At 34.5% G+C, this 20,462-nt stretch overlaps 1 protein-coding gene across 9 annotated transcripts in view; it reads left to right on the top strand.

Annotated features, from left to right (window-relative positions):
- LOC115211607 (protein Aster-B) overlaps positions 1-20,462 on the top strand; it is a 270,613-nt gene that overhangs the window by 89,406 nt on the left and 160,745 nt on the right. For all 9 annotated transcript variants that reach the window (XM_029780198.2, XM_029780197.2, XM_029780194.2 and 6 more), the window contains one exon: positions 18,893-19,343. In XM_029780198.2, the coding sequence (XP_029636058.1) occupies positions 18,893-19,343 (451 nt within the window). The remainder of the gene's footprint in view (positions 1-18,892; positions 19,344-20,462) is intronic.

Genomic DNA, 20,462 nt, shown 5'->3' with positions numbered 1-20,462 from the left:
TTTTGTTTGGAGCAGATATTCTCATGAATTTAAGTGAAAGCAAATTAAAATATATGCATCATGTTAAACATTTATGCTGTTGACTAATCCATGGTCAGCCCTTAGTGAGTAGGTTTCTCACATGTAAAGTATAATCCATAACTCTGGATATGCTAAACCTGTGTTTGGCGAGGATCATACTGCACAATCTGATTTGTAATCATTGTTATTATTTAGTTCTTGGCCAGACCTAATCAAGTTGACCTACGGTCAAAGTATTTCTGATTTTCTCCTTCTTCACAAAGAGTAGCTATTATCTAATATGCCCTTCCATTTCTTAAGTTGTCAGAGTGTGATTTAAGAGAAATTAACTGCTATCTTTATTTCTCTATTGGGTAAACCAACTACATGAAGACTCTCTTCTCAACCCTTTATTTATGGTTATATTTGGTGTGGTTACAATCTGAACACTCTCTTTATTGCCCAGTATGTTTCTGTCTGCATGCCTATTGTTATTTAGCATTTTAAGCAATCCTTTTCCAGAAGGTTTATGATCAAAGGCATTCAAGCTGTAAACAATGTCTTTTCTATCGATATGTTGGACCAATATGTTCTTTATTTAAAATGTTAGAGTATAATATGGAATAAATTTGGTTTCTATTTCTAGCAGATATGAATGATTATGCTGATGTTTCTATCTATAGATTTTGAAAGCGTTCATAATGAAGGTAGACATTTTGTTTTGTTAAATTAGCTCTTTTGTTAAATCAAGCTCTGGTAGTCCTAATTGTAGAGATTCAAATTTAGGTTCTTTATTTTGTCTGCTTCATTGTTTTATGCTTTTGATGTTATGCCCTATTGTGGTCTAACATCTTTCAAAGGGCTAGTGAAATAAATGTCATATAGGCGCATGAGTGGCTGTGTGGTAAGTAACTTGCTTACCAACCACATGGTTCCGAGTTTAGTCCCACTGCGTGGCACCTTGGGCAAGTGTCTTCTACTATAGCCTCGGGCTGACCAAAGCCTTGTGAGTGGATTTGGTAGACGGAAACTGAAAGAAGCCCATCATATATATGTATATATATATATATATGTAAGTGATGTAAGTGTGTGTGTATACGTTTGTTTGTCTGTGTTTGTCCCCCCAACATCGCTTGACAACCGATGCTGGTGTGTTTACATCCCCGTAACTTAGCGGTTCGGCCAAAGAGACTGATAGAATAAGTACTAGGCTTACAAAGAATAAGTCCTGGGGTCGATTTGCTCGACCAAAGGCAGTGCTCCAGCATGGCCACAGTCAAATGACTGAAACAAGTAAAAGAGTAAAAGAGAGTAAGAGTATTAGATTTGAGACCAGTTGCCTCTTACCTAGTTCTCCCTAAAGACAATGTATTTCAAAATATTTATTTCATTGTAGTTATAGAACCTTCTTCATGGAGCAACAGTAGAATGAGAAAAAAATATATATGTGTGTAAATAGAAAAGACCATATGAAACAAAAACTTAGAAAAATAATTTATACCTGTTCCATTAAATTGATTTCTTTGAATGATGTAGCAGTTTGCTACCTTAACATCAAACTTATGTGTATTTTCACAAGATCAGTCATATCATATGTTTCAGTATTGTCTTTTATGACATACTACACATCTCAATTACCTAATTTTGGTAAGGAAAGTTGCATGCAGATAGTTGTTAATGTTTAGATTGTTAACAATTGTGTTATCATTGTTATTTCTCATCTTCACAAAATAATTTCAAGGTAAGCAGCTTTGAAAACTCACAAAAATATGTCTTCACTGAAAAACCCAATTTGTTTAAATGGCTTCTTTTAATGAAAATGAATATGAATCTGATAGTGTCCTATTATCCTATGTTCAATAATTGCTTCACGATTTTTTGTTTATTGTCTGTTGTTCGATGTAAATATTGGTAGATTTATTTTCTATTTGCACATGTTTCATACAAACTAGTTTTCTAATTTTTAAAAGTTTTATTATTGAGCACTTCCAACGATATTTATATATAAAAGGCAGGTACAATGACCGAAACCAGTAAAAGTGTGTGTGTGTGTGTACATACATACATACATACATACATACATACATACATACATACATACCTTAAAGTAAGTTCCAATCCTGTCGGCATTGTTTTTATTTTCTAAAAATTTGGATAAGCTGATATTATTGGAGTTAACTTCCTTGCATAGTGTTTTTAGATTTTGAACACTCCCAGGAGAGGGAGTGTTTGTCTTCTAATTGCTAGAATAATCTCAATTAATTGCTGTTTTACAAATCACCATATTGCACTACATATATGAGACTACCATATATATATTAATTGTACATCCTGCTTAATTTGGATGTATTGTCTTGAATGTCATAGGCTGCAGTGATCATCCTGACAAATCATCTTGTATAAATGTTGAAGGCTAAAAAAGCACAGATCATATGAGCAGACAAAATTTTGTCAGTACTGGTGGACAAGACTGGTGTATCACATGATTTCTATGTAATTTGTACTTCATCAGCAATAGACTGTTTTGTCAGTGTTAAACTATATCGATGAATTTTTGGTCTGGCATTTGGTGGGGAGGTGTCCATTGCTGATGAAGAGCAAATTACACTGAAATCATGTGATACCACAATCATATTCATCAGCATTAACAAAATTTTGTCTAGCAATTGTGCTTTTCAGCTCTTAACATCTATTCATGATGATATCGCAGGACAATGACTACAGCCTGTGGCATTCAAACAACACATCTAAGTTAAGTTGGTTGTGCAAATCAATCAGTCAGTCAATCATCATCTTCATTTAACGTCTGTTTTCCGTGCTGGCTTGAGTTCAACACCTTGGCAGTAACTGACAAGGCCAGGGTATGCACCAGGTTCCATAGTCCGTTTTAGCTTGGTTTCTACAATTGGGTGCCTTTCCAAACACCAACCACTTTACAGAGTGTACTAGGTGCTTTTTACTATAAGGATTACATTAGGATGCTATAACTGTATGAAGCCTGTGTATGAGCTGCATTGCTCATAATAGTGAGATGTGGGCTCTGAATGCAGAGGACTTACAAAGACTAGAGTGAAATGAAGTAAGCATGTTCCACTGGATGTGCAATGTCAGTGTGCTGGTTTAGGGTGTAAGTGAGGAGACTGCAAACACTGCATCGGTTTGAGCATGGGTGAGGAGAGTTGTATATAGAAATGCTGATTGCTTACAATAGATCTAGGAGGAAGTCTCAGGAAGATGTGGGATAAGATAGTGAGAGCTAGTCTCAAGATGTTGAACCTCACAGAAGAGACTGTAAAGGATTGAGATGATTGGCAATACACAGTGTGCTTGAGAAGACCTGCTCAGCTATACTTGAACAGCATGATTGAGGCTCTCAAAACATAATGTGTATGCACATAACTGGATTTTTACCAAACCTACAACTATTGCTTCCCATTTTCCCCTATCTAGGTCCCTCCTCTGAACCAGTGCTTCTCAAACTATCTGATATGGCATACCAGCAGTTTTTTTCCCCCCAGTGTTCCAGGGACCAGTAATATTTCTTAGTAATATTAATTTATACCGGAAACAGTATATATAATGAATATAATAAAAGTTGATAATATTTTTTATCTTGTGTTTATTTTGTAAACAAATAATACAATATTACATAAGCATTTTATAATGTCGCTTTCTTTTCTGGAAACTCTCATGGCATACTGGCAGCTCATGGCTCACAGACCTACTACATCAGACTGTGGACCACCACTTTGAGTAGCGCTGCTCTAAGCTACTTCCTTTTGATTTTGACAACCATCTATTATTTTTACTTTTAGTCACCTCTACTCTTGTTTATATCCAGCTTTCACTTTCCTCAGTTCACACCCTTTAACCCCCTCCCACTCGTTTCCCCCTTCACTCTACTCTCAGTTACTGTCCTCTTTTACTGTGATACTCTGCTGCTGTAGGTGATGAAAGCAGAACCTATTACTATGTACCATATCACCAGTTCATATCACCTCTTTTGTACTTCCTACTCTGTTAGTACCCATCCTTATTCTTATCATCATCCCTTCACTCATATTTACTGCACCTATCCCTCTTCATTCACTGCATTCATCCTCTATATGCATCTGACCATTTCTACTCCAATGTTTATTACCATCTCTCGCTCTCCTTCCATATTCTTGCCACCTTAACAATCTTCCCTGACTCTTTTGTATCTATACTCTCTTCTATTTGCTCTCTTGGATATGTTATATTGAGGCTGTACCCTGACACCTTGTCACTACCATATTTACCCATCTTTTGGGCATCACTCTTGTTCCTAAGCCATATTGCAATACTGATGCAGTGGCTTGATTTATAACATATTCTGATTTAGTACCTAGGAAGACAGTACAGAACAAGTTTGTGGAAAAAAAGACTAAAATATGAATGATTTAGGGAATCATGTCAGACACATAGATGACTGTGTATAGAGCTTCCTTTAGAGGTGGGTGGGATTTTGTGGGTATGTAGCTAGATTCACTGTATCCTTCCTGGTTGACATTGGACTTAGGAAAGAAAGCAAGGCAGTGATTCATAAATTGCAAAAGGGAAGCAGAAAACAAGTCATTGTGGATATAGCAGATGAATATGAGAGAAAAAAAATCCAAAACTGAGCAAAGAACAAATCCTTGGTGAGTATAAAACAAAATAGTTACTCTGTGGTTTGAATGGTTACAACTGCATCTAGTTTAATGTTGTGCCAGCATTGATAACGTGGGGAAAATGTGTGCTATCATTCATCTGTGGGTTTGATTGGTCCATTTGGAAACCTGTAGCAAAAACATGATTATTTACTAATTGTTATATATAATAAATGAATATACATTTAACCTACTCACTGCAGCCAATTTCCATCATTTTTAATGGAGTCTCTGATTTTTATAAAATTCTTTTAGAAAATGTTTCTCAGTGGGGACTAAGTCACCAACTACCTTAAAGACTTTGTAATTCTTTATGAGACTGATTCATTTGTAAGTGTGCAAGCATAAACCTATATTCTGTTTTCTTCCACTGCTTGATAAGTCCCCTCCCTAGCAAATATTTTGATTATTAGCATTCAACTGAAGTCACTAACTCCATTTTGCCTCTTCATAGACCCTGACACTTGGTTTCATCTTTCACTTCCCATCACAATTTCAGTCCTTAAATTTTGTTAACCATGTGAAAGTCCAGAAAGAAATCTCCTACTCAGCTGTGTCTAACTTATAGTTTTGGAAGGCTTAAAAAAAGAATATGGATCCCATTCCTTCTCCCCAAACTAATTAGGTTCAAATGTGTAAGAGTGTGTGTATGTGTGTGTATACTCTCTCTCTCTCTCATGCATATGCATGTGCACACACACACACACACACGTACACACACAGCTCCTTCATGATTATATTTATCAGCAGTTTGTTATGTGATTTTAACATAATTAATAGTCTGGAAGGGTTAAATTACATAGATATGACTTTATATATTGATGTATTATACTGGTGTTGACTACTTGAAATTTCTTATTTTCCATGTTATAACGAGAGTTTGATGTACATTTAAATACGAATACTTTAGTTCAAGCTGTTTCACAACTTGGTATTAAAAAGGTTAAGCTTTTTCAAATTTATATTCTGAAAATGACTCATCTAAATTTAATTCCTCTTAGTACAACACCACTATTACAATTGTTTCTGCTATGAAGACAATGTTTTCCTTTCTGTAATAAATTGACTTGATAACCTCTATTATTATCTACCAATCACTGTCTTTTAGAAATGACTGCGTTTCATAAAAATTTCTTGTTTAACTTATTCTTTATCAGCTTTTATTTATCAGATGCTTTATGCTTTCAACTTTTTACCTATTCCGTTTATCACTTCAAATATTTGATGTTGAAAGGAAAATTATATATTTGGATATAATCTTTATCATAACCATTGTTACTATGTTTGTTTTGAAATTTTCTTTTAGAATTTTGGTTTGGATTATATAGAGCAACTTAACAACCCATTACTACTCTTACCTTTTATCACAACAACATATTATTAGCCAGTGTCACAATTTCCATGTACCTAGTTGCTTTGTCCTTCTAAATAACATCGGTATATTGTCTTTCATTCAACTTCTTAATTTTTGCTATTTTTCTGTAATCCCATATCAGCCCACATCAGTCAGATCTATGATTAAAAGCCTTCCAGTATGACCATCATGTCTTTTTATTTGGACATAGTATATCTAGTATTACATTGTTCAATGTATCTCTCCCTTTCAAAGAGAGTAGAATGTAATTTGAGGTAGATTTGAGTGCTATTTCTAGAAGGTTGAGTGACTGTGCCAATATACGTTCATAGGTTCATCTACCTCCTAGTGTCCTGGTATCATATTTTAGCCCAGTGGCTTAAGAATTACAGTAGGTACCACATGGTAAATGTTATATACTGACATGCTGAGCTTTATGTTTCTGTAACTTAAGAAAAATCATATTGCTTGACAGCTTCTTTTTCCCACAAAACATTTAATTTGTAGCCTCTATGCCATTAGTCTTCTCAATAAAAAAGTGACTAGAGCTCCTAAAAGACACAAAAGAGAAAACTGAAAATATAATATGTTGTATATATTTAACAAAGTTGCTAGTTAAGAGGTCAAATAAGATGTTTTTTTTAAAAAAAAAACATAGGTTATAATCTGGAACCAACACGTGATATAATTACATTATTGATAGTGATTGTGGGGACCGTTTTAGCTACATTTTCCTTTACCAATATAGGAGTGGTTTCACACTATGTTACAGCAATACAGAACATTTGGAGCATATTATGGCATGTTTAGAAAATAATATTCAGATTTGTTGAGAAAACTGGTTTTCTTGTTCTTTTCCCCCAAAAGCTATTGATAGTAAGTTTATTTTGGAGTTATCATGTTCCTCTCTCTCTTTTTATTTTTTTTTCATGACTTAGTAACTAGTAGCTTGAAACCATTTATAAGAGATAATTGAAAGAAACCAAACTATTTACAATTTTTGTGGATAAAGAGCAACATTTCAATGTAACCATGTGTATATGTATGTATGTAGATAGGTAGGTAGGTACATATGGTCTACATACATGGTATGGTCTTCAGCAGGTGCTTATTTTATTGATTTTATATTATATATATATATATATATATATATATATATGTTTACATCATGGATATTGTAAGGCTATATGGTTAAGAAGTTCATTTTGCAAAAAGCCACAGGTTTGATTCCATGGCATGACATCTTGGGCAAGTATCTTGTACCAGTAACTTAAAGGTCAGGATTGTTACAGTGCGTTACACTGCTTCCACCTGAGGGTTATGTTAAGTGTACAGATGTCTGTGGAATACTCAGCCACTTACACACTAATTCAATGAACAGGTTGTTCAGCTGATTGACCAGCTGAATAATCATTGTCAAAACTAACAGACATTACCATCATCGTCATTTAGCGTCCACTTTTCCATGCTTGCATGGGTCAGCTGGATGCTCTTCCTGTCACCAACCTTTACCTGTTTCCAAGCAAGGTAATAATTCTGCATGACCAGATATGTTCTTGCAGAAAATTGAAAATGAATGACAATGCTTGTATGACAGTGACAATCATTTTACAACTGTCATGCAATGTCAAGACAAAGGACTCAAATACACATACATGTAGGGTAAAGACCCCCTTTGGTCATGAATGACCATAGGATTGCACCTAGAAAGTTCCCCTCCAAGGCACAAGTCCAGGCAAGCTTATTTATGAAAGACCAACAATCACCTGTTCATACCAGCCTCCTCTCTCCACACCACCAATGTTATCCAAGGGAAAAGCAAAGGCTGATACAGCATGGTACCATTGATGTCACAACTCATTTCTACAGCTGAGTGAACTGGAGCAACATGAAAATAAAGTGTCTTGCTCAAGAACACAACAAACAGCCTGGTCCAGGAATTGAACTCACTACCTCATGATTGCGAGCCCGATGCTCTAATGACTGAGCCATGCATCTTCACACATATACATGCATGTATACATATTCATGGGCTTCTTTCAGTTTCCATCTTCCAAATCCACTTGCAAAGCTTTGGTCAACCTAGGACCATAATACTAAATATGAATGACATGAATGACCAACTCAATGTTGAAGAATATTTTCTGTCTAACAGATTTACATTTCCTATCTGAATATTCCATATTTACCAGAATAACTGTCCTTTTATGTCGCGTTTGTAACCATCTTCATTTGTAACCATACTATATCTTTATTCTGCTTCAGTTTTTTTTTTTTTTTTACAATACACTGGAGATGATTACTTCACACTAATTACTATTTATTAGCTAGACATTTAAACCAACAGCCTTTCGGTAGTCTTGTTGTAAATTGAGCAAATCAGATGTAACAGATGGTTTCTTGATTAAGTAAGGAAATGGTAAAGTAAATATATTGTGTTCTAATTATACAAATTTTATTCTGTGAGACACAAAGGGATAGTCTTTGGATAGTTATTCAATAAATTCAGTGATTCTTTTACAGTGCTGAAGACTGCAGGCACCTGTTTGCTTGTAAATTATATCTATTTATCGTCACCTTTTGTTTGAGTTATCCAACAGCTGCCTTACTGTGGCAATATTTTAATGCTTACATAAAAAGTAACATTTATGGACTGGTGCTGATTATCAAGAAACATCTGTTTCAAAAATATTGTCCTGTTTCTGGCTTTCTAAGAAATTGGTTGCTTCTTTGTAGTGAAAAATGCCATGCAAAAATCATTTGATGTATTATTTGTGTGACTGAATGACAACAAAATGAATCGTTCTTGCATCTTATTGTGCTTCGTTCTCAAGTTGGTGATGAATGAAACTAGAAATGAATCATATAAGATAAACTTTCTGTTATCATTCACATCAGAAATATTTTTTGTGATGTCCTTATGCTGCACATTATTTTGGATTATATGTGTATTACAAAATCCTGAATCAAAGGTATGAATTAATACATACTGAAATTTTATTATAAAACTAGTTTACAGACATACAATTCTAAGGTAATAGCAGCTGATGATAATTTTTTATTTAACAGAAATCGATATTATAAAAACTGGGTTATATTGACATTTTCCCAGGCAGAATATGTAATGCACACTTGTTAAGACTTTATAGTCACTTCAATGCTAATTTTTCTAATTTTGCTGATTTGTTCCTTGATTATTAACGTAACCTTGTTCATAATGGAAAGTTAATCAAATGAGAGGTAATATTATAATGTGACTTATTTTTGGAACATCCGAAGATGATAATATTGTATTCTTTTCATTGGGCTGGTATGAATTAATCAAGTTTCCTGAACTAGTTCAGTTTATGTTGTGATACTTCTGTCCTGTTCCTTTGATTCGTTTCACATCTTATAGAATATTTTTACCTCTCAATTTCATTTATTTCTTAACTCCTGTATACTTCCGTTACAACTGCCCCAAGACTATATTCACTTAGTTTCCATCGTCCATAGTATCTATAATCTAATACTTTTGAATGTTAACCTTCTTCCAAATCCATCCTTGTGTTCATCTTAGGGTTTTTTCTACTTAGACAATGGCAAGACTGTATCAGTGCAAACATTGTTGTACAGTCAAAGAAGCTCATTTTGCAGCCACGTGGTTTTGGTTTCAGTCCCAATGTGTTGCACCTTTGGCAAGTGCCTTCATGAGTGAATTTGGTTACCTGTCATCTATGTATCCATATATGTGTGTGTCTTTGTGTATGTATTTGTTCTCTCCTATCACTTGACATTACTGGGGTTTTTTTGACATCCTCATAACTTAAGGGTTTGAAAAAAGGAACAATAAAATGAATGCCAAAAAATAAAAAATAAGTACTGGAGTTGATCTGTTTGATAAAAACTTTTTAAGGTCATATCTCAGCATTGTTACAATCATCACCATCATATCATCATTATCATCATTTAACATCCATTTTCCATGCTGGCATGGGTTAGATGGTTTGACTGAAAATTGGTAAGCTGGAGAACTGCACCAGGTTTCAGTCTGATTTGGCATGGTTTCTACACCTGGATGCCCTTCCTAACACCAACCACTCCGAGGGTGTGGTGGGTTCTTTTTATGTGCCAGTTATGAAACACCAGCATTGGCCATGACTGTGATCTCACTTGGCTTGACAGGTCTTCTCAAGCACAATAGATAAAAGATAAAAGATTTGCGAACAGTTTATTCAAATTGAAAGAGATTGTTAATGCAATGAGTTTATGTATGTATATTCAGAAGTACATTTAATATATTGGAAATGAATTTGGTGGTGACTTACTTGGTGCTCTTCAAAGCTACAATCAATTTTTGTTACTCCAGTTATTTACAATAATTTACCATGTAACATGAGATTGAGTAGTATATTTTAAATACTATAATCTGAGCATATAAAGAAGTCTTCATGTAGATGCTTAACCTGCTAGGGATAACAGTTAATTCTCTCTCAGAACACACCATACCGTCTTACAAGTTGCAAAGCAACATAATTAGTAGCTGTCCCATGAAAAAAAAGTACTCAGTAAACTTTATAAAGTGGCTGGTGTTAGGAAGGACATCCAACCATAGGAAACTTCCCCAGACAAACAAGAGCATGAAGTGGTCCTCCCTCTCATTGGATTTGACAAGCCATTCAACCCATGCCTGCATAGAGAACAGATGTCGTATGTTAAATGTTGATGCGGACAGAAATGCAGAATACACACACAATTTTGTATTCTTTTATTTGTTTCAGTCATTTGACTGCAACCATGCTGGAGCACTGCTTTTAGTCAAACAAATCGGCATATATAACTTTAACATCTGCTTTTCTATGCTTGAATGCATTGGATGAAGTTTATTGAGGTAGATTTTCTACAGCCAGATACCATTCCTGTCACCAATCCTTACCTGCTTCCCAGTTAGGTAATATTTATCTATGGCCAAAATATTGGAAATGGATGACAGTGCTTGAATGACCTTATGACCCATTGTCACTGCTTGTATGACTATCGCCCAATATCAAGACAAGGAAATGCAAACACACACACACACACACACATATATATCATCGTCATCATATAACATCTGTTTTCTATGATGGCATGAGTTGGACGGTTTGACAGGAGCTGGCAAGCTGGAGGGCTACACTGAGCCTCAGTAGTCTGTTTTGGCATGGTTTCTGTGGCTGGATGCCCTTCTTAATGCTAGCCACTTTACAGAGTCTACTAGGTGCGTTTTATGTGATACCAGCATGGGTGCTCTTTATGTGGAACAAGCAGGGATGCTTTTTATGTGGCACAAGTACAGGTGCATTTTATGTGTTGCCAGCATAGGTGTTTTTTACATTGTGCCAGCATAGGTATGTTTTATGTAGCACCAACATGGATGCTTTTTACATGGTATTAGCACCTACATGGTTGTCAAGTAACTTGCAAGACAAGGACATCTCAGCTGAGAGAAGGAGATGAACTGTGGAACTGGAAGAGCCTGTAGTAGGTGGTGATGGGAGGAGATGGGCTGTGGGTGAGTTTAACCAAAAGACAAACTTACCTGTGTGTGCATATGTGTGAGATATATGATGGGCTTCTTTCAGTTTCCATCTACCAAAATCCACTCATAAGGTTTTGGTCAATCCAGGGCTATTGTATCAGGTCATTAAGAATGAAATGTCTGATTTTCTTATGCACTAAGTTTGACAGTCGTTAACTCTAATGTTTTATCCTGACAGTTCTTTGTTTTATAACATTGAAGAGTTACATCATACTTTTTGAAATGCAATTTATGGTATCTGATTATATTGTGAGTTTTCTCTTTTAAATCAGTTTTTGTGAACCCATGGATAGATAAAAAAAAATTTGTGCTTTTTATGAATATGAGTTCCATCCCAGACAGCTCAAAACATCAATGAGGTGTTTGGTGAAGATGTGGCAAATGAGTGCACTGTATGTCGGTGGTTTGAGAAGTTCTAGTCTGGTGACTTTACTCTTGAAGATCAGCCCTTAGATAGATCTGAGGTGGATAATGATGAGTTGGAAACTGTAGTGGAAGCAGATACTTCTCAAAATATGCATGAGTTAGCAGCGAGGTTTGATGTTTTGATTCCAACTGTATTGGACCATTTGAAACAAATCGTCACGGTAAAGAAGCTTGACAAGTGGATACCACATGAACTGAACAAGCATCAAATGACACATCATCTTAAAACTTGCTGTTCTTTGCTATCATGGCATAAAAGTGAACCATTGTTGTATTGTATTGTTATATGTGATGAAAAATGGATTCCTTTCAATAATATCAAGTGTTCAGCATGGTGGTTGGATAGACGAAGTACCAAAACACAATCGAAAGAAGAATATTCACCAAAAAAAGCTAATAGGGTCTGTTTGGTGGTCCAGCGCTGGTGTTATCCACTACAGTTTCAGGAAACCTGGAAAGTCATTTACAGCAGATGTATACATCAATCAACTGGATGAAATGATGTGTGAACTTGCAACTAAACAACCGAGATTGGTCAATAGAGACAAGCTAATTCTTTTGCATAACAATGCCTGATCACATGTTGCACAAACAATGCTATTCAAGTTATGGGAACTGAACTTGGAAATACTCTGTCATCCACCATATTCACCAGACCTTCCACCAACTGACTATCATGTTTTCCAGGCATTAGACAACTTTGTGCAAGGAAAAAACTTGAAATCTGAAGAAGATGCAAAATAGCCTTTTGTGATTTCATCACTTTTTGCTCTCCAGAAGTCTTTGCTGCCAGCATAAATAAGCTACCAATAAAATGGCAGAAATGTGTTGATAATTTAGGTGCATACTTTGATTAACTTTGTTGATTAACTTTGTTGTAAAATAAAGTTTCAGTTCAAAATTGGACATTTCATTTTTAATGACCTGATAAAAGACACATACCCAAAGTGCCATGCAGGGTGCTGAATGCAGAACCATATGGTTAGGAAGTATATATATATACTTTCACGGGTACCATCCACTTTCAGTGATCAGTACTTCTTTATGCAGCTGTCCTCATTCATATGCATCACATATCCAAACCAATGTAGTCTTCTCTCTTGCATGCTGGAAATATATTAGCATGCTTGGAAATAGCTGAGGATTGATGACAAGGGTATCCAACCACAGAAAATCTGCCTCATTGAACTCCTTCCGACCTATGCAAGCATGGAACAATGGAGGTTAAAATGATTATCATCATCATGTATTATATATAAAATAGTGTCTATTTTATATATGTATAACTTATTATGCACACAAACACACATGCATACATGTGTGTGTGTTTTTTGTTTTCTTTGTTTCTTCAGTCATCAGACTATGACCATGCTGGGGAACCGCCTTGGATAATTTTAGTCAAACAGATTGACCCCTGTACTCATTTTTGTTTAAGTCTGGTTCTTATTCGATCAGTCACTTATGCTGAACAACTAAGTTATGTGAGTGTAAACACACCAACAGCAGTTACCAAGTGGGGATGGGGGGGGACACATGAACACAAAGGCACACAAACACACACACACACACAAAGCTTTGGTTGGTGCAAGGCTTTAGTAGACGACGCTTGAGGTGCCACATAGTGGGACTGAAGCCAGAACCATGTGGATGTTGAGCAAACTTCCTACCACTTAGCCATGCCTACACCAGTATATTACTTATATTAGTATATATCACAGGAGTGGTTGTGTGGTAAGCAGCTTACTTACCAGCGGCATGGTTCTGGGCTCAGTCCCATTGCTTGGCACCTTGGGCAAGTGCTCCCTACTATAGCCTAGGGCTAACTAAAGCCTTGTGAGTGGATTTGGTAGACAGAAACTGAAAGAGGCCCTTCGTCTATATATATGTGTGTGTGTGTGTGTGTGTGTGTGTGTGTGTGTTTGTGTGTCTGTGTTTGTCCCCCCATCATTGCTTGATAACCGATGCTGCTGTGTTTACGTCACCGTAACTTAGTGGTTCAGCAAACAAGACTGATAGAATAAGTACTAGGCTTACAAAGAATAAGTCCTGGGGTTAGTTTGTTCCACTAAAGGTGGTGCTCCAGCATGGCTCAGTCAAATGATTGAAACAAATGAAAGAGTAAAAGGTATATATTATATGTATATTATGTGTGTATGTGTGTGTGTGTGTGTGCAACTGTGCATGCATGTGTTTGTCCCCTACCACTGCTTGACAACAGATGTGGGCTTGTTTGTATCCCCATAGCACAGTAGTTCAGCCAAAGAGATTTATAGAATAAGTACCAGTTTTAAAAAGAAAAAGCACATAGGGTCGATTTGTTCAATTAAATTTTTCAAAGTAGTGCCCCAGCATGGCTGCAGTCCAGTGACTGAAACAAGTAAAAAGATACACACACACACACACATATATATACATGGAGCACGGAATTTTGTCAGTGATCAGGTCACGGTCTCAAAGCGATGAAAATATTTTGGCAAATTAAATTTAAATGTTGAAGTGAATCTGACGGTTTTTGTGTGGTTTTAAATGGCTTATAAACACCTTCCACCCTGCAATTGTTTTGTTTCAGCACATGATCTCAGATCAGGTTACTTGCTATGCAAGTACATCTCCATAATATATATATACATATATATGTGTATGTGTGTGGTTGTACATATGTGTTTGTGTATGTATGTATATATATATATATATATTACTCCCTTTGTATTTAGAAAAATAGACTGCTATGTATCATCTTTTATATAATCTCTATTAATACTGTAAGGAAACTGAAATCTGATTTTTACTTCTGTTCATTATGGTATGTCTCCACTTGTTATCATGTACAGAAACAATGATGTCATCATATCTTGTTAATACCCTCTATAAGTAGTTTAATATCTATAGAAAAGATTACGTTGTATAAATATCTTCTCACTTCATTATATATAATGTTTATTTGACATTTTACTCACTATTATTTGTGTTCTACCTTTCTTATACGTAAATCTAATTTTCTTATTTCCTTTTGTTTCACTCTTATTTTTCACTTTTATATAGGTATGTTTGTGAGTGTAAATTGTATGCCTGCAGTAGACTAATGACTGATACATATGTCTGTACATATCCACACAGATGATGTCTATGTTGCTGTTAAAAATAGGTTTCTTAGTTATATTTTAAAGATACTTGCAGACTAATAAATCAAGGATAATACAGTTTGAATTTCTATGAATTTCTTTTTCATGTATGCTTTGTGAATTCAATTATTTGCTTTTGCTGATCCAAGTATTTATACTGGTTGATGCACTATCTACTGTTAACCCTTCAATTACAAAAAGGAAGTGGTAAAAGGATTTAGCCCGTTACTTAGATAACATCTCATCTGGTCTTGTGGTAGAACACACATTGAAAAAGTTATTTCATTGTACAAAATAGTGGATATTGCTCCCCCATCACTGTTTTTTAACAGGATATCTTTGGGTCAAACAATCTTAAAACTACCTTTTATAAAAAAAAAACACTTGTCATTAATTCTACTGTGATTTTTTATACAAACATATTGAGTTACAAAGGCAGTTATACAATACCATACAATAATTAAACGGTAATGTTAAAGCAAATACATCTGCATTGATATGAATATAAAAGCAAACACAACTGCAAATGAAACCGCTTGCCAAAACATGTGCAACTCAATAAAATAGAACAATAATATATAAAAGAAAATCAATAATACTTCTAAAGTAACACAACAATAATAGTAAGCTTCTGAGAAACCAATTTTACAAACTAAAATTTGATGTCTATAGGTTGAAACCATTTCACTATACTTCGTTTTTGGAAAGTTATCAAAGCCCTCAATAAATATTTAAAGTTTAAAAGTCATTGAAATGACTAGCAGTGAAATGAGCTAGCTAAGATGCTCTAAAACAGACTAGATGTTATGTGACCCACTGAACCAAAATACGAATGCTTCTGTTATCCTCTAGCTTGTTTTTTTGTTGATAGCAGCCCTTTTAATTTGTTAAAGATTGTTTGACATGAAGTCGGTAATTTTTATTGAAAAATTTTACTTGCAATTGTATATATATATAGTTTATTTAACATCAGTATTGGTAGAGAAATAAATTAGCTGCTCGGATTTGCACTTCAGAAAGACTGGCATTAAACTGGCTCCATAAAAAACTGGTATTATTTAAGTGAAAGTGAAGACTATGAACAATAGCGGTTTTAAAGTACTAGAAAAGTTATGATATTTAAGTAACATAGTCAATGACCTTAGCACTGAGTATGTTATCTCCTCAACAGTTTCTCATTGTAAAACAGTTCTTTCTTTGTATGAAAGAAAGATTGTGAAGTATATATAAAAAAATCTTTTTAGTAAAACATAGGCATTAAAAGTAGCATTTCCATTGAGGTTGGAGAAGAATGAGACATACTTGATCAACTGATTGGGTATTGAATTTAAAATATGAAACAGATGAGTGGCATAAAAGAGCTGCAAAACATAAAAGGGTCAATTTCCTTTAGAAGTGGATACAGAAATATTTTCTGTAAAAGATAGAGACAGAAATATTGCACAGATGACACTTAATGGAAAAGTAATTATCAATTAGATAGATGGATTTTTCTGAGTGGCAATTCTATTCAAAAGAAATGTTTGTGCTGTTAATGAAAATCTGATCATATTGAATTATTTATAATCTTTAATTACTATCTCATAGTCTCATAGTTTTGTTTCAGTCTTCAGTTTGTTGGGAATAAGGAGGATGTTACTAGAAGCTTGATATCATTAGCTAGAATAATTTGTGATTAAAAATAATAATTTTCCTTTCATGATCATGTTTCAACATATCTCTTTTTCATGTTATTTAATCCTTATTTTGACTTAAATCATTTATTAATTTACTATACGTTACTTGTGTCTTCTGTTCTAATTTAGTAAATAGCATTAGCATTTTCATTACAAAACCTTTACAGGATTATTTTAAGATGTAGAATAGCCAGGAAGTTTTTCAATATTATTTTAAGGCTAGTGATTCAGTTTACAAATCAGTTTGTTGGTGTCACAATTATAGATCTAATGAAATGTCTATTAGAGAAAGGTTTAATTCTTTTCCTTGAAACATTAAAGGTTAGTAGTTATTCTTTCTTCTGTGGAAAGGATTGGTGTTGGCAATGTAAAGCATCAAATTTCATATACATTTCCAGTGATTTCAATGCTCTGTTGTCAAGTTCTCTGTTTTTACCAGCTCTTCTGCTGAGTAGGTGAGACAGAATAAGTAGTACTTTGACCTGTGTACAGTACAAGTAATGGGATACAACCTTAGAACATTGCCATCAAGAAACTAAGCATTTCTTGAAATCAGACATCATAACATCTCAAAATATCAGCAGAAATAGTAATTCCAGAAATAGGAAACATTCACCCAATATGTTGTTGGGTGAAGTTGGAAATGAAGATGACACACAAAGCAAAAACTTTTTATATAGATAACAGATAGTTATAAAAATCTTAGTGAATGCAGATAGCTTGATGGAGGCTGATGTAATCAATATTAGAAGAGGCGGAAGATTTCTGATGTATCATATTATGTGTGACAAGAGAAAATATTGATAGAAAATTTAGTTTTCTGGTGTTGATAGTAAACCTTTCTAAAGAAACAAAAAAGAAAACAGTCAGCTTCTTTTTTTGTTGAATATGCAAGCTGGTTTTTACTCCAAGTTGAAACTAATTCATTTCATGGAGAAAGGGTTGATTTAAATGCCATACCATCATGTTTATTAAATTTTGGCCCTGTACCTTAATAAGAATTCAATACGAACATTGTGCAGCATTTTGCATGAAAGAATGGAAACAAAAGAATGACAAATTTTGCTTTTATTACATCCTACAGAAATCACTTCAAATGCTTTTATCATCATGTATTAAATACTTGATTATTGTAATATCTTCTGTTGACTAGCTTTGGATACAATGTCTTCCAAAGATGACAATATTTTAGATCATTGTTTTTTACAAGAATATTGTTTATACCTCATCCACCCTTAAAGCAGAAACTGCATGAAGGGATTTGTTAGGGATTCTCAATCACAGCTCATTGCTTGAAGAAGCCTGGAAGACATCAGTATCTGTTGAGTAAATCAATCACAGTAATTGACTGATACTTTATTTTAATGACCTCAGAAGAATTGAAAGGCAAAGTTGACCTTGGTTGGATTTGAACTTAGAATGCTGAGGGCTGAAAGAAATGCTGCAAAGCATTTTGTCTGATTTTCTAACAATGCTTCAAAACCTAGTATATAGTATGCAGCAGGTTTAAATAACTATTTGATTTAGTCAAGATACCCAGGTGACTCTTAACAATGGTAAGCAGTTATTACATGGATGTTGACAAATCCCATTCAGCCATTAACATCTTTTTGCTTAAAAGAATGAAAATAGAAAAAATCTAAAAATTATGAAAGCAATAAAAACTGGTAGTCTCTGACAATACTGGAATCCGTAATGACAATGACATCTAGAGAGAGAGATAACAGATATTATGGATGGGAGGAGAGAGAGAGAGAGAGAGAGGGAGAGGAGAGAGAGAGAGAGAGAGAGAGAGAGAGAGAGAGAGAGATCAGTGACTTTGGCTGCTTGTCACAATTGAAGTTTTAATGGATGTTTACAAGAACTTTCACTACTTTATGAGAACACACTGTGACTAGTCAGAGGAGAACTATTGACTTTTTCAGCTTATTTGTCAAAGAAAAATAGTTAAGTGGATATAAATATGTAATTAATTTATTAATTTTCGTTATGTGTTTGTTTGTTTTTTGATGGCTTTTTCATAATTTTTTTATTTACGATAAAAGAATTCAAGAAGTTGCTATTACACCTTTGTTTTATCTTTTCAGGACTTCCAATGTCCCTTGGGTTACACGTAGCCCATGTATACAAGAAGCTGATGAGACCAAAAATAATTCTTCGTCTGTGTCATTTGTCGACACATTATATTTAGATAATGATATCCCTGTCCATAAAGATGACGGAGACACTATCGATGTTGGTACATGGAGTGACTCCTCATCACGTGCGAATGACAGTATGCAAGAACGGAAATCAACTGGAACTAGCTGTGAGAAATCTTCTGAGTCCGAACGAACAGATATCCTTAAGGGCAGTACACATGAAAGGGCATTTGAAAAGTCACTTGATAATGTGATGGATAAAATCTCTGATCGATCATTTGATCTCAGCATGCACTTTGATAAGAACTCTTTCAGTGATACTGGCAGAGACGATGAATCCAGAAGTTTGAAACAGACCAAAGCTGAAAAGAAAAGGAAATCTTCATCATGGTATTCAGTGAGTGTGATTTATGCATTTGATTTCTTTTTGTTTTTTTAGCCATCTTGTTCACAAAATTTATCTAATGCAATCAATTTATATATTTTTTGTATATGACGCGGCACAAACATTGCTGGATAGCTCTGTGAAATTTAACATTTGTAAATCTTTTAAGAACAGATGTTTTAAGAAAGCATTTCTTTTGTAATATTCAATATCTCTTACATCAGTTAAACTCAGTTTCATTCAGGTAGAATGAAACCTACTTGATTTTCTTTCATAAAACCATTGCTTGATATTTATTTTTTTTATTTTAAGATGTTTTTAATATTAAATTTATCAAATTTCTATTTTATTTACTGCTGTTTAACATACGACAGTGATCTAAGGTGGGAGTACATAATGGAAGGCAGCACAAGAGGTTAAACAAAGAAGTGCAATGGATATCAATAAATCTGATGCAATCCTTTATTACTTAGCCATCATGTTTCAAGAAAATCTCTTGTGGAAGCAACACATTTATTGGTGTGAGAGACGGAGAGGGAGGGAGGCGGAGTGATAGGCTGGTGTACAAAATGTCAATACTAAGTTTGTAAAATGAATAAGAAAGGCGATAATAAGAGATGAGTGGATAATGGACAGACAAGACAAGCGACAGATGGAAACTTAGCTGGAAGAAAATGGCTGAAAGGCCCAAATATAGACATTATTTTGGGCCATTCCATAAATAATATGATATTTTTATACTTCTTTTATTTTTCAAAATTAAGGTAAACGAAGTTCTTTTTTAATTTAAAATATACTCTCCTTCATTTTCTACAATGATCTTCCATCTATCTAGAAGACTTGCAAGGCCCTTTTTCCAAAATTCACTTGTCCGTGATGAAAAGTACTCCTCCAGTACTGTTCTGATCTCATCTACAGAATTCATATTTTTTCTGTCCAAATGATTTTGAAGACAGTGGAATAAATGATAATCAGATGGGGTAATGTCTGGTGAATATGGTGGGTGAGGCATTGTTTCCCATTCAAATTGCTCAAGCTTTTGGAATGTCATCCTTGTTGTATGTGGCTGAGCATTATCCTGATAAGAGAACACCTTTCATTTTGAAACCAAAGAAAGTCGTTTTTCTTCTA

Source organism: Octopus sinensis, linkage group LG5 (genome assembly GCF_006345805.1).
Source record: "Octopus sinensis linkage group LG5, ASM634580v1, whole genome shotgun sequence".
Lineage (NCBI taxonomy): Eukaryota > Metazoa > Mollusca > Cephalopoda > Octopoda > Octopodidae > Octopus > Octopus sinensis.
The sequence above is the reverse complement of the archived record's forward strand: the minus strand, read 5'-3'. Positions and strand labels throughout refer to the sequence as shown.